The sequence below is a fragment of the Coregonus clupeaformis genome, chromosome 8, assembly GCF_020615455.1.
Source record: "Coregonus clupeaformis isolate EN_2021a chromosome 8, ASM2061545v1, whole genome shotgun sequence".
Taxonomy (NCBI): Eukaryota; Metazoa; Chordata; class Actinopteri; order Salmoniformes; family Salmonidae; genus Coregonus; species Coregonus clupeaformis.
Window position 1 is genome coordinate 4,381,198 of NC_059199.1, and position 15,014 is coordinate 4,396,211.

Below are 15,014 nucleotides of genomic sequence, written 5' to 3' on the forward strand. Positions count from 1 at the left end.
TATCATAAACGTCCCTAACCACACTGAATTTGGTATCTAAAAAAAAACAAGGAAAATATTAACAACTAATTCTTTGCACATGTAACGCTAATGCTCAAAATCATCTTCTCCTCATGAACTCCAGATTCACTCCAAATGTTGTTTTTAGACTCAATACTTCAGTCTTTAATGGTTTTTTGAGAAACATTTGTTGCTGCATTCAAATATGGCCGCACTGTACCTTTAGATACACTTTAGCACATAATCTAATGCTAAAAATACTTTAACATCTTCTTCTCATGAGTCAAATTGACTCCAAATTTGGTATATAGACTCAATGAATTAGCCTCTAATGAATTTGAGAATGATTAGTAGCTGCATTCAAAATGTATATGTGTTTAGCTGCACCCAGACCAGTTGTTGTTTGAAGTGTTTAACATTAAGTTTAGGCATTAGCTCAGCATTTTTAAGATTAGGGTGAAGTTTAGGCATTAACTCCGAAATCTTAAGGTTAGACATGAACTCAGAATGGTTAAGGTAAGGGTTAAGGTTTGGGATAGGCTTAAAACAAAAATCTCAAAAATAACTTTATATCGCTGGATTTGAACTTGCAACCTTTGAAATCAGAGGCAGATGCATACGCCCATGTCATTGGACCAGTGGCAATACTAGAGCAATAACTATTGATCAAGTGGACTTTGTCTCATGCAAATGAATGTTGATTTATAATTATGACGACGAACAATGTGAAATATCGTGATTAGTATATCTGCATAATCACTGTTATCCCTCTGATCTTGTCCCCTTTCCGTCATCCTATGAACCCCGTTCATTGCTGCTCGCAGCTATATTCCATTCCACTCGCTTTGGCAATGGAAACATACACTGAGTGTACAAAACAATAGGAACACCTTCCTGATATTGAGTGGCACCCCCTTTTTGCCATCAGAACAGCCTCAATTTGTCGGGGCATGGACTCTACAAGGTGTCGAAAGAGTTCCACAGCGATGCGGGCCAATGTTGACTCAAATTGGCTGGATGTTCTTTGGGTGTTGGAACATTCTTAATACACACAGGAAATTGTTGAGCGTGAAAAACCCAGCAGCGTTGCAGTTCTTGACATTCAAAGTAGGTGCGCCTGGCACCTACTACCATACCCTGTTCAAACGCACTTAAACCTTTTGTCTTGCCTATTCACCCTCTGAATGGCACCCATACAATCCAGGCTTAAAAATCCTCCCCTTCATCTACACTGATTGAAGTGGATTTAACAAATGACATCAATAAGGGATCAGTCTATGTCATGGAAAGAGGAGGTGTTCCTAATGTTTTTGTACACAGTGTATGTTTGTAAAGCCCCTTTGAATTGAATTGAGAGGGAGGAGAGAGCGAGAGAGAGAGAGAGAGAGAGAGCGAGAGAGAAAGAGAGAGAGAGAGAGAGAGAGAGCGAGAGAGAGCGAGAGAGCGAGAGAGAGAGAGAGAGAGAGCGAGAGAGAGAGAGAGAGAGAGAGAGCGAGAGAGAGAGCGAGAGAGAGAGAGAGAATGGGAGAGAGAGAATGGGAGAGAGAGAGAGAGAGGGTTATAGGTAGTTAGGGTAGGTAGAGGAGTTGTATGACAGGATTGAACCAGGAATCCTCTGCCTCACAAAACACGTCACCGCTTGACAAAGTCTTAGCCAAATTACGCTATACAGTAGAAAAGGTTTTGAATCGATAGCAAGAGTCAGACATTTTAAGCTTGGGAGTGAGGATACGAACCCACGTCCGCCACACACACACACACACACACACACACACACACACACACACACACACACACACACACACACACACACACACACACACACACACACACACACACACACACACACACACACACACACACACACAGACACACAGACACACACACACACACACACACACACACACACAGACAGACAGACACACACACACACACACACACACACACAGACAGACAGACAGACACACACACACAGACACACACACACACACACACACACACACACAGACACACACACACAGACACACACACACACACACACACACACACACACACACACACACACACACACACACACACACACACACACACACACACACACACACACACACACAGACACACACACACACACACACAGACACACACACACACACACACACACACACACACACACACACACACACACACACACACACACACACACACACAGACACAGACACACACACACACACTTACTGCAGTTGTTACGTGCATCACAGAGTGCCGTGCCGGGAGTAGAGGGGCAGCTGGGCTGGCCTGGAGAACACACATCCTGAGCTGAGAGAGAGAGGGAGTTAGAGGGTGTGTGTATGTGTGTGTGTGTGTGTGTGTGTGTGTGTGTGTGTGTGTGTGTGACATGAAGGACATTGTTGCTGTGTACTGTGTACATGCATGTGGTAGAACGTGTGTATGCCATGTGATACAGTACGTGCATATCAATTTACGAGGACATTACTGCGTTTTCATGTTTTGAGCTTCTAGTCATGAAATCTATGCAGCCCACTCAATCGCTTTCTATAGCTACTGTTTACAGGCCTCCTTTTTATAGCTACTGTTTACAGGCCTCCTGGGCCGTATGCAGTGCTCCTCACTGAGTTCCCTGAATTCTTATTGGACCTTGTAGTCATTTTTGGTGACTTCAATATTCACATGGAAAAGTCCACAGACCCACTCTTAAAGGCTTTCGGAGCCATCATTTGCTCAGTGGGTTTTGTCCAACATGTCTCGGGACCTACGCATTGCCACAAACATACCCTGGATCTAGTTTTGTCCTGTGGAATAGATATTGTGGATCTACATGTTTTTCCTCATAATCCTGGACTGTCGGACCACCATCTTATTACGTTTGCAATCGCAACAAATAATTCCCTTAGACCCAAACCAAGGATTATCAAAAGCCATGCTATAGATTCTCGGACAACCCAAAGATTACTAGATGCCTTTCCAGACTCCCTCCACCAACCCAAGGACGTCAGAGTACAACAATCAGTTAACCACCTAACCGAGGATCTAAACTTAACCTTGCATAATACCCTAGATGCAGTTGCACCGCTAAAAACAACAAAATTGTCACAAGAAACTAGCTCCCTGGTATCCAGAAAATACCCGAGCCCTGAAGCAAGCCCTCCAGAAAATTGGAATGGAAATGGCGCTCCACCAAACTGGAAGTCTTCCTACTAGCTTGGAAAGAAAGTACAGAGCAATATCGAAAAGCTATAAGAGAGCTATAAAAGAGCTGCCGATCATCTTACTTTTCCAACCTAATTAAAGAGAATAAAAACAAAAATATATATCTTTTTCATACTGTCGAAAAAATTAAAGATAACTAAAAAGCAGCATTCCCAAAGTGAGGATGACCTTCACTTCAGCAGTGATTAATTCATGAACTTCTTAGACCAACACAAATTACAGAATCCTCTTTCAATATGCGTATTTCTCCAAAACTCAGTTGTCCTGAGTCAGCACAGAACTGCCAGGACCTAGGATCAATGGAGACACTCCAGTTTTTTGATCCCGTATCTCTCGAAACATTCACGAAAATAGTAATGGCCTCTAAACCTTCCAACTGCTTACTGGACCCTACTCCAACTAAACTACTGAAAGAGCTACTTCCTGTGCTTGGCCCTCCTATGTTGAACATAATAAACGGTTCCCTATCCTCCGGATGTGCACCAAACTCACTCAAAGTGAAGTAATAAAGCCTCTCCAAAAAACTATCGGCCTATATCGAATCTCCCATTCAAAAAGCTGTTCCTCAGCAACTCACTGCCTTCCTGAAGACAAATAATGTATACAAAACACTCCAGTCCGTTTTTTTCCTGAACTTTCATGTGCATTAATAACAAACTTGTATGCCATCTGTAAATACAAATACAATTGTTAAATTACGAGCCTAGTTGGTTTAGCCACGGAAACAGACAGGAACCTTCCAGCTAGCCATGACTGGCTGAGATAATGGATGGGCTGGACATGCTGAGAGATGAGTTCGGATTGGTCTGCCATGTAGCACGCTTCTGTCTATAACATGAGATGCTCAGTCAGAACACACAGAAGGCTGTTGAATAAAACACCTGTCTCCGGATTACATCTTCAAACTAAGGGCAACCATGGCATCCGTGACATAGAGGGAGAAGCGCTCATCCATGTATATGGGTAAGATAGTCTAGATGGCTACATTTTCAGATATTACACGTTTCTAATTTAGTCAGAAAGTCGTTTTCATTTCAAGTGAAAGTGTTAGCTAGCTAGCTAACATTAAACCTAGTTGATTAGCTTTAGCTACCTGCAGATTCATGCATGTTGCATGATAGTGTGAGTTGGGATTATGGTTTATTGTTTAGCTAGCTACATGTCTAAATAAATGACTCCACTATGTAAGTAACCATTTCACTGTACCGTTTACACCTTCTGCATCCTGTGAATGTGACAAATAAACTTTGATTTTATTTTATATAGTGTGTGTTTACCAGAGAATGTAATGTGAAGAACAACATGACTTGCACCAAAGTCAGATTAGGATATATACATTTACATAATGTAGCAGACGCTCTTATCCAGATCGACTTACAAATTGGTGCATTCACCTTATGATAGCCAGTGGGACAACCACTTTACAATTTATTTTTTTATATTTTTCAAATTTTTTAATTCTTAATTAATTAATTTTTTTGAGTATATTTTTAATTTTCATTTGTTTTATATATATATTTGTTGTATTTTTTAATTATTTTTCCCTAATTTTTGTTTTTGTCTTTCTACTGTTTAAAAAAAATATATTTTTTTATACAGTTTTTTTATTATAATGTTTTATTATTATTATGATTTTTTTTATAATATCATATTATTATTATTCAGTCCTATAATGCAGTATCAACAGTAGTCCTAGCCTATATCATATTATTATTATTCAGTCCTATAATGCAGTATCAACAGTAGTCCTAGCCTATATCATATTATTATTATTCAGTCCTATAATGCAGTATCAACAGTAGTCCTAGCCTATATCATATTATTATTATTCAGTCCTATAATGCAGTATCAACAGTAGTCCTAGACTATATCATATTATTATTATTCAGTCCTATAATGCAGTATCAACAGTAGTCCTAGCCTATATCATATTATTATTATTCAGTCCTATAATGCAGTATCAACAGTAGTCCTAGCCTATATCATATTATTATTATTCAGTCCTATAATGCAGTATCAACAGTAGTCCTAGACTATATCATATTATTATTATTCAGTCCTATAATGCAGTATCAACAGTAGTCCTAGCCTATATCATATTATTATTATTCAGTCCTATAATGCAGTATCAACAGTAGTCCTAGACTATATCATATTATTATTATTCAGTCCTATAATGCAGTATCAACAGTAGTCCTAGCCTATATCATATTATTATTATTCAGTCCTATAATGCAGTATCAACAGTAGTCCTAGCCTATATCATATTATTATTATTCAGTCCTATAATGCAGTATCAACAGTAGTCCTAGACTATATCATATTATTATTATTCAGTCCTATAATGCAGTATCAACAGTAGTCCTAGCCTATATCATATTATTATTATTCAGTCCTATAATGCAGTATCAACAGTAGTCCTAGCCTATATCATATTATTATTATTCAGTCCTATAATGCAGTATCAACAGTAGTCCTAGACTATATCATATTATTATTATTCAGTCCTATAATGCAGTATCAACAGTAGTCCTAGCCTATATCATATTATTATTATTCAGTCCTATAATGCAGTATCAACAGTAGTCCTAGCCTATATCATATTATTATTATTCAGTCCTATAATGCAGTATCAACAGTAGTCCTAGACTATATCATATTATTATTATTCAGTCCTATAATGCAGTATCAACAGTAGTCATAGCCTATATCATATTATTATTATTCAGTCCTATAATGCAGTATCAACAGTAGTCCTAGACTATATCATATTATTATTATTCAGTCCTATAATGCAGTATCAACAGTAGTCCTAGCCTATATCATATTATTATTATTCAGTCCTATAATGCAGTATCAACAGTAGTCCTAGCCTATATCATATTATTATTATTCAGTCCTATAATGCAGTATCAACAGTAGTCCTAGACTATATCATATTATTATTATTCAGTCCTATAATGCAGTATCAACAGTAGTCCTAGCCTATATCATATTATTATTATTCAGTCCTATAATGCAGTATCAACAGTAGTCCTAGCCTATATCATATTATTATTATTCAGTCCTATAATGCAGTATCAACAGTAGTCCTAGACTATATCATATTATTATTATTCAGTCCTATAATGCAGTATCAACAGTAGTCCTAGACTATATCATATTATTATTATTCAGTCCTATAATGCAGTATCAACAGTAGTCCTAGCCTATATCATATTATTATTATTCAGTCCTATAATGCAGTATCAACAGTAGTCCTAGACTATATCATATTATTATTATTCAGTCCTATAATGCAGTATCAACAGTAGTCCTAGACTATATCATATTATTATTATTCAGTCCTATAATGCAGTATCAACAGTAGTCCTAGCCTATATCATATTATTATTATTCAGTCCTATAATGCAGTATCAACAGTAGTCCTAGCCTATATCATATTATTATTATTCAGTCCTATAATGCAGTATCAACAGTAGTCCTAGACTATATCATATTATTATTATTCAGTCCTATAATGCAGTATCAACAGTAGTCCTAGCCTATATCATATTATTATTATTCAGTCCTATAATGCAGTATCAACAGTAGTCCTAGCCTATATCATATTATTATTATTCAGTCCTATAATGCAGTATCAACAGTAGTCCTAGCCTATATCATATTATTATTATTCAGTCCTATAATGCAGTATCAACAGTAGTCCTAGACTATATCATATTATTATTCAGTCCTATAATGCAGTATCAACAGTAGTCCTAGACTATATCATATTATTATTATTCAGTCCTATAATGCAGTATCAACAGTAGTCCTAGCCTATATCATATTATTATTATTCAGTCCTATAATGCAGTATCAACAGTAGTCCTAGCCTATATCATATTATTATTATTCAGTCCTATAATGCAGTATCAACAGTAGTCCTAGACTATATCATATTATTATTATTCAGTCCTATAATGCAGTATCAACAGTAGTCCTAGACTATATCATATTATTATTATTCAGTCCTATAATGCAGTATCAACAGTAGTCCTAGACTATATCATATTATTATTATTCAGTCCTATAATGCAGTATCAACAGTAGTCCTAGCCTATATCATATTATTATTATTCAGTCCTATAATGCAGTATCAACAGTAGTCCTAGCCTATATCATATTATTATTATTCAGTCCTATAATGCAGTATCAACAGTAGTCCTAGACTATATCATATTATTATTATTCAGTCCTATAATGCAGTATCAACAGTAGTCCTAGACTATATCATATTATTATTATTCAGTCCTATAATGCAGTATCAACAGTAGTCCTAGCCTATATCATATTATTATTATTCAGTCCTATAATGCAGTATCAACAGTAGTCCTAGACTATATCATATTATTATTATTCAGTCCTATAATGCAGTATCAACAGTAGTCCTAGCCTATATCATATTATTATTATTCAGTCCTATAATGCAGTATCAACAGTAGTCCTAGCCTATATCATATTATTATTATTCAGTCCTATAATGCAGTATCAACAGTAGTCCTAGCCTATATCATATTATTATTATTCAGTCCTATAATGCAGTATCAACAGTAGTCCTAGACTATATCATATTATTATTATTCAGTCCTATAATGCAGTATCAACAGTAGTCCTAGACTATATCATATTATTATTATTCAGTCCTATAATGCAGTATCAACAGTAGTCCTAGGCTATATCATATTATTATTATTCAGTCCTATAATGCAGTATCAACAGTAGTCCTAGCCTATATCATATTATTATTATTCAGTCCTATAATGCAGTATCAACAGTAGTCCTAGCCTATATCATATTATTATTATTCAGTCCTATAATGCAGTATCAACAGTAGTCCTAGACTATATCATATTATTACTATTCAGTCCTATAATGCAGTATCAACAGTAGTCCTAGCCTATATCATATTATTATTATTCAGTCCTATAATGCAGTATCAACAGTAGTCCTAGCCTATATCATATTATTATTATTCAGTCCTATAATGCAGTATCAACAGTAGTCCTAGACTATATAATATTATTATTATTCAGTCCTATAATGCAGTATCAACAGTAGTCCTAGCCTATATCATATTATTATTATTCAGTCCTATAATGCAGTATCAACAGTAGTCCTAGACTATATCATATTATTATTATTCAGTCCTATAATGCAGTATCAACAGTAGTCCTAGCCTATATCATATTATTATTATTCAGTCCTATAATGCAGTATCAACAGTAGTCCTAGACTATATCATATTATTATTATTCAGTCCTATAATGCAGTATCAACAGTAGTCCTAGCCTATATCATATTATTATTATTCAGTCCTATAATGCAGTATCAACAGTAGTCCTAGACTATATCATATTATTATTATTCAGTCCTATAATGCAGTATCAACAGTAGTCCTAGACTATATCATATTATTATTATTCAGTCCTATAATGCAGTATCAACAGTAGTCCTAGGCTATATCATATTATTATTATTCAGTCCTATAATGCAGTATCAACAGTAGTCCTAGGCTATATCATATTATTATTATTCAGTCCTATAATGCAGTATCAACAGTAGTCCTAGGCTATATCATATTATTATTATTCAGTCCTATAATGCAGTTTTAACTGTAGTCCTAGGCTATATCATATTATTATTCAGTCCAATTTACAGGAGCCTAGTATTTGATATTTGAGGTAGAAGTATGATGCATAGGCTTGTTGAAGCCAATTACAACAATGTTTACTGCCTAACAAGCTATTGAGCAAACACTGATTGCCTAACAAGCCATTGAGCAAGCATTTAAAGTTAAATGGGTTCTCACGGACAAAATGCGTATCCGCCAATGAAAATCGTCAATATACTTGCATGTGACGGAACGCGCAATTGTAGCTGGTCCCATTAGATAACATGGCACATGTTAACCCTATGCCAACCTCTACAGGTGATACTGATCATATCCTGATACAAGTTCTTCATCAGCCTATGAAAGATCTTAGACTTTATATCCACCAAACCATGGCATTTATTAAAATAGGTCAACCCTAGCTACCAGAGGGATATTTTAAACCTACAAATTCAGGGTTTCCTTGTTCCCTTGGTCTGTACCACAATGTTGTGTGCCAATGTTGCACTGATGCGTCGTTGACTAAGCTACTTGCTACTACTAAAACTTAGACAACATTTTCACGTTTTAGCATTTGCATGACAGAATCACACAATTTTTGTTGATCAGTTTCACACACATCCATGTGCTTTTATGGGGAAAATATAAATGAGGTCCTTACACAACTTTATCGTTCATCATTTAAATAAAAAAAACAGAAGAACCTTCTGGATTTGTCAAATAGCATTCATGTAGGCTATTGTTGTCAGAAGCTTCTTGGTGGCACACACTGCTATAGATAATGTACTGTAACCGTGGGTTACAGCCTCCCTCGCAGCAAGCTTTTTTTTTGTGAGGATAAAACTGTTCACTGCCGGTCCTTGATGCTCTATAATAATGCATAGCCTACACGTCCATGTAATATATGCAATATGATTATTACGCAATAGCAGTGTGTTTGTGTGCAAGGCTGAAGAAAGTGGTAGCTCCTTATTAAATTCATTCATAACCTTCATTTTCAACTGTTGGCCCTTTTCAACATTTACATTACATTTACGTCATTTAGCAGACGCTCTTATCCAGAGCGACTTATAAATTAGTGCATTCACCTTAAAGTGGGATAACCACTTTACAAAAAAAATATTTCTTTCTTTTTCTTTCTTTCTTTCTTTGGGGTGGGGTAAGGGGGGGTAGAAGGAATACTTTATCCTATCCCAGGTATTCCTTAAAGAGGTGGGGTTTCAAGTGTCTCCGGAAGGTGGTGAGTGACTCCGCTGTCCTGGCGTCGTGAGGGAGCTTGTTCCACCATTGGGGTGCCAGAGCAGCGAACAGTTTTGACTGGGCTGAGCGGGAACTATGCTTCCGCAGAGGTAGGGGGACCAGCACAACACAATAGCAGTGCTTGACTTGGGCCAGGAGCTCACCAGAACTGAGTACCGGCACCTCAAATGCTTGAGTTTCTTCACCTCTTATAGAATATTAGCTCAAAAGTATTGTGGAGCTCCTGCACCTAAATATAAACAGTACCGGCACCCAAAATGAGTACCAGAACCTATTTCAGTCCTAGTCAAGCACTGCACACTAACACAATACATGTAAATCAACATTTCAAAAGGGGTGGAATGTGAGATTCGAACCCCTGCCACAATCTGCAACAATTACGTTGACGAGGGCACTTTGACCAGTCAGTCAAATACAGGCGATATCTGCTTTGATGACCAGAACACGACGTTGGACTGAGGTACTGTATGTTAAGGACGCTTCCATCCTTGAACAAGTCTTGGAACACATTCAACTACTTCAACGATTTTAAATGGCTGATGGACTTTGTGGCGGGATATAATCAGTCTCACCTGTAGAGGTTAGCATAGGGCTAACGTCTACCATGTTATCTAATGGGACCAGCTACAATTTAGCGTTTTGTCACATGCACGTAATTTGACCTATAGCACTACTATAGCCAGAACTTAGATTTACCATTGGGGTTAGTTTTGTCAAAATAGTCTGTGTGGGTGTTATCAGTCTGTTCGTATTTTATCAGTCTGCGTGGGTGTTATCAGTCTGCGTGGGTGTTATCAGTCTGTGTGGGTGTTATCAGTCTGTGTGGGTGTTATCCGTCTGTGTGTGTGTGTTATCAGTGTGTGTGTGTGTGTGTGTGTGTTTATCAGTCTTTGTGTGTGTGTGTGTGTTATCAGTGTGTGGGTGGGTGTGTTATCAGTCTCGGTGTGTGTGTGTGTGTGTTATCAGTGTGTGTGTGTGTGTTATCAGTGTGTGTGTTATCAGTGTGTGTGTGGGTGTTATCAGTGTGTGGGTGTGTGTTATCAGTGTGTGTGTGTTATCAGTGTGTGTGTTATCAGTGTGTGTGTGGGTGTGTGTGTTATCTGTGTGTGTGTGTGTGTGTGTGTGTGTGTGTTATCAGTGTGTGCGTGGGTGTGTGGGTGTGTGTGTTATCAGTGTGTGTGTGTCTGTGTTATCAGTGTGTGTCTGTGTGTGTTCTTACTCTGTTGTTGTGTACAGTTCTCCTCATCACTGCCATCCTTACAGTCGTCCTCTCCGTCACATCTGAAGGCACTGGGAACACACTGACCATTCCTACACTCCAACAGACCCTGGGACTTACAGGCTACGGAGAGAGGAGAGAGAGGGAACACACTGACCATTCCTACACTCCAACAAATGATAATATATACTTGTGATAACGTAGATGTGAGTAATGATAATAATAAGGATAATGTCATTAAAGGAGTGAATTGATAATGAAGTTGTGATAATGATGATAATGTTGACTTACAGCAGTTTAGTTCATCGCTCTTGTCCAGGCAGTCATGATCTCCATCACACAGCCAGTCCCTGGTAACACATCTCCCATCCCCACAGCGGTGCTCTCTAACTGGGTCACAAACTGACACACAGAGAATAGAGTATGAGACTTTACAGGTCTCTGCTTGTCTTTCTGGTCTCCACAGGACTCAACTGGTCTCTACTGGTCTCTGAAGGTCTCTACTGGTGTCTACAGTTGTCTACAGGACTTCAAAGATCTCTACTGGACTCTAAACGTCTCTACTGGTCTCTAAAGGTTTCTAAAGTTCTAAACAGGACTCTACATAACTCTGCTATTCTCTAAAGGACACTACTGGGCTCTACAGGACTCTACAGGACTCTACTAGTCTCTACAGGACACTACTGGGCTCTACAGGACTCTACTAGTCTCCACAGGACACTACTGGGCTCTACAGGGCTCTACTAGTCTCTACAGGACACTACAGGACTCTACTGGGCTCTACAGGACTCTACTGGGCTCTACTATTCTTTACAGAACGCTACCAGTCTCTACTGGACTCTACTGGTCTCTAAAGTTCTCTACTGGTCTCTACTAGTCTATAACGTTTTCTAAAGGTCTCTACAGGACTCTACTGAGATCTACAGGACTCTATAGTCTCTACAGGACTCTACTGGGCTCTACTAGTCTCTACAGGACTCTACTGGGCTCTACTAGTCTCTACAGGACTCTACTAGTCTCTACAGGACTCTACTAGTCTCTACAGGACTCTACTAGTCTCTACAGGACTCTACTGGGCTCTACTAGTCTCTACAGGACTATATAGTCTCTACAGGACTATATAGTCTCTACAGGACTCTACTGGGCTCTACTAGTCTCTACAGGACTCTACTGGACTATACTAGTCTCTACAGGTCTCTACATGACTCTACAGAACTCTACTAGTCTCTACATGACTCTACTGGGCTCTACAGGACTCTACTAGTCTCTACAGGACTCTACTAGTCTCTACTAGTCTCTACAGGACTCTACTAGTCTCTACAGGACTCTACTGGACTCTACTGGACTCTACTAGTCTCTACAGGACTCTACTAGTCTCTACAGGACTCTACAGGACTCTACTAGTCTCTACAGGACTCTACTGGGCTCTACTATTCTTTACAGGATGCTACCAGTCTCTACTTGACTCTACTGGTCTCTAAAGTTCTCTACTGGTCTCTACTAGTCTATAACGTTTTCTAAAGGTCTCTACAGGACTCTACTGAGATCTACAGGACTCTATAGTCTCTACAGGACTATACTAGTCTCTACAGAACTCTACTAGTCTCTACAGGACTATACTAGTCTCTACAGGACTCTACTAGTCTCTACAGAACTCTACAGGACTCTACTAGTCTCTACAGGACTCTACTAGTCTCTACAGGACTCTACTAGTCTCTACAGGACTCTACTAGTCTCTACAGAACTCTACTAGTCTCTACAGGACTCTACTAGTCTCTACAGAACTCTACATGACTCTACAGGACTCTACTGGGCTCTACAGGACTCTACTGGACTCTACTAGTCTCTACAGGACTCTACTAGTCTCTACAGGACTCTACAGGACTCTACTAGTCTCTACAGGACTCTACTGGGCTCTACTATTCTTTACAGGATGCTACCAGTCTCTACTTGACTCTACTGGTCTCTAATGTTCTCTACTGGTCTCTACTAGTCTATAACGTTTTCTAAAGGTCTCTACAGGACTCTACTGAGATCTACAGGACTCTATAGTCTCTACAGGACTCTACTGGGCTCTACTAGTCTCTACTAGTCTCTGCTAGTCTGTACAGGACTCTGTTAGTCTCTACAATTCTGTACAAGACTCTACTGGGCTCTACACCACTGGCACTGCATTGGCCTCTACTGTACTGGCACTCCACTGGTCTCTGAAGTACTCTACTGGTATCTATGTTTTCTACTGGACCTTACTGGTCTCTAAAGTTCTCTACTGGTCTCTAAACGTTTCTAAAGGTCTCTACATGACTCTACAGGTCTCTACAGGACTATACTAGTCTCTACAGAACTCTACTAGTCTCTACAGGACTCTACTAGTCTCTACAGAACTCTACATGACTCTACAGGACTCTACTGGGCTCTACAGGACTCTACTGGGCTCTACAGGACTCTACTGGACTCTACTGGACTCTACTAGTCTCTACAGGACTCTACTAGTCTCTACAGGACTCTACTAGTCTCTACAGGACTCTACAGGACTCTACTAGTCTCTACAGGACTCTACTAGTCTCTACAGGACTCTACTAGTCTCTACAGGACTCTACAGGACTCTACTGGGCTCTACAGGACTCTACTGGGCTCTACTATTCTTTACAGGATGCTACCAGTCTCTACTGGACTCTACTGGTCTCTAATGTTCTCTACTGGTCTCTACTAGTCTATAACGTTTTCTAAAGGTCTCTACAGGACTCTACTGAGATCTACAGGACTCTATAGTCTCTACAGGACTCTACTGGGCTCTACTAGTCTCTACTAGTCTCTGCTAGTCTGTACAGGACTCTGTTAGTCTCTACAATTCTGTACAAGACTCTACTGGGCTCTACACCACTGGCACTGCATTGGCCTCTACTGTACTGGCACTCCACTGGTCTCTGAAGTACTCTACTGGTATCTATGTTTTCTACTGGACCTTACTGGTCTCTAAAGTTCTCTACTGGTCTCTAAACGTTTCTAAAGGTCTCTACATGACTCTACTAGTCTCTACAGGACTATACTAGTCTCTACAGGACTCTACAGGTCTCTACAGGACTCTACTAGTCTCTACAGGACTATACTAGTCTCTACAGAACTCTACAGGACTCTACTAGTCTCTACAGGACTCTACTAGTCTCTACAGGACTCTACTAGTCTCTACAGGACTCTACTAGTCTCTACAGGACTCTACTAGTCTCTACAGGACTCTACTAGTCTCTACAGGACTCTACAGGTCTCTACAGGACTATACTAGTCTCTACAGAACTCTACTAGTCTCTACAGGACTCTACTAGTCTCTACAGGACTATACTAGTCTCTACAGAACTCTACAGGACTCTACTAGTCTCTACAGGACTCTACTAGTCTCTACAGGACTCTACTAGTCTCTACAGGACTCTACTAGTCTCTACAGGACTCTACTAGTCTCTACAGGACTCTACTAGTCTCTACAGGACTCTACTAGTCTCTACAGGACTCTACTAGTCTCTACAGGACTCTACTGGGCTCTACAGGACTCTACTGGGCTCTACAGGACTCTACTGAGCTCTACTTGTCTTTACTGGACTCTACTAATCTCTACTCTACTGGCCTCTACTCTACTGGCCTCTACTCTACTGATCT

At 39.0% G+C, this 15,014-nt stretch overlaps 1 protein-coding gene across 1 annotated transcript in view; it reads right to left on the reverse strand.

Moving 5' to 3' along the window:
- Positions 1-15,014, reverse strand: part of corin (corin, serine peptidase) — a 122,359-nt gene that overhangs the window by 44,579 nt on the left and 62,766 nt on the right. The window contains exons 6-8 of the mRNA XM_045221717.1: positions 11,655-11,765; positions 11,364-11,486; positions 2,236-2,316 (exon numbers count right to left, since the gene is read on the reverse strand). Of these exons, the coding sequence (XP_045077652.1) occupies positions 2,236-2,316; positions 11,364-11,486; positions 11,655-11,765 (315 nt within the window). The remainder of the gene's footprint in view (positions 1-2,235; positions 2,317-11,363; positions 11,487-11,654; positions 11,766-15,014) is intronic.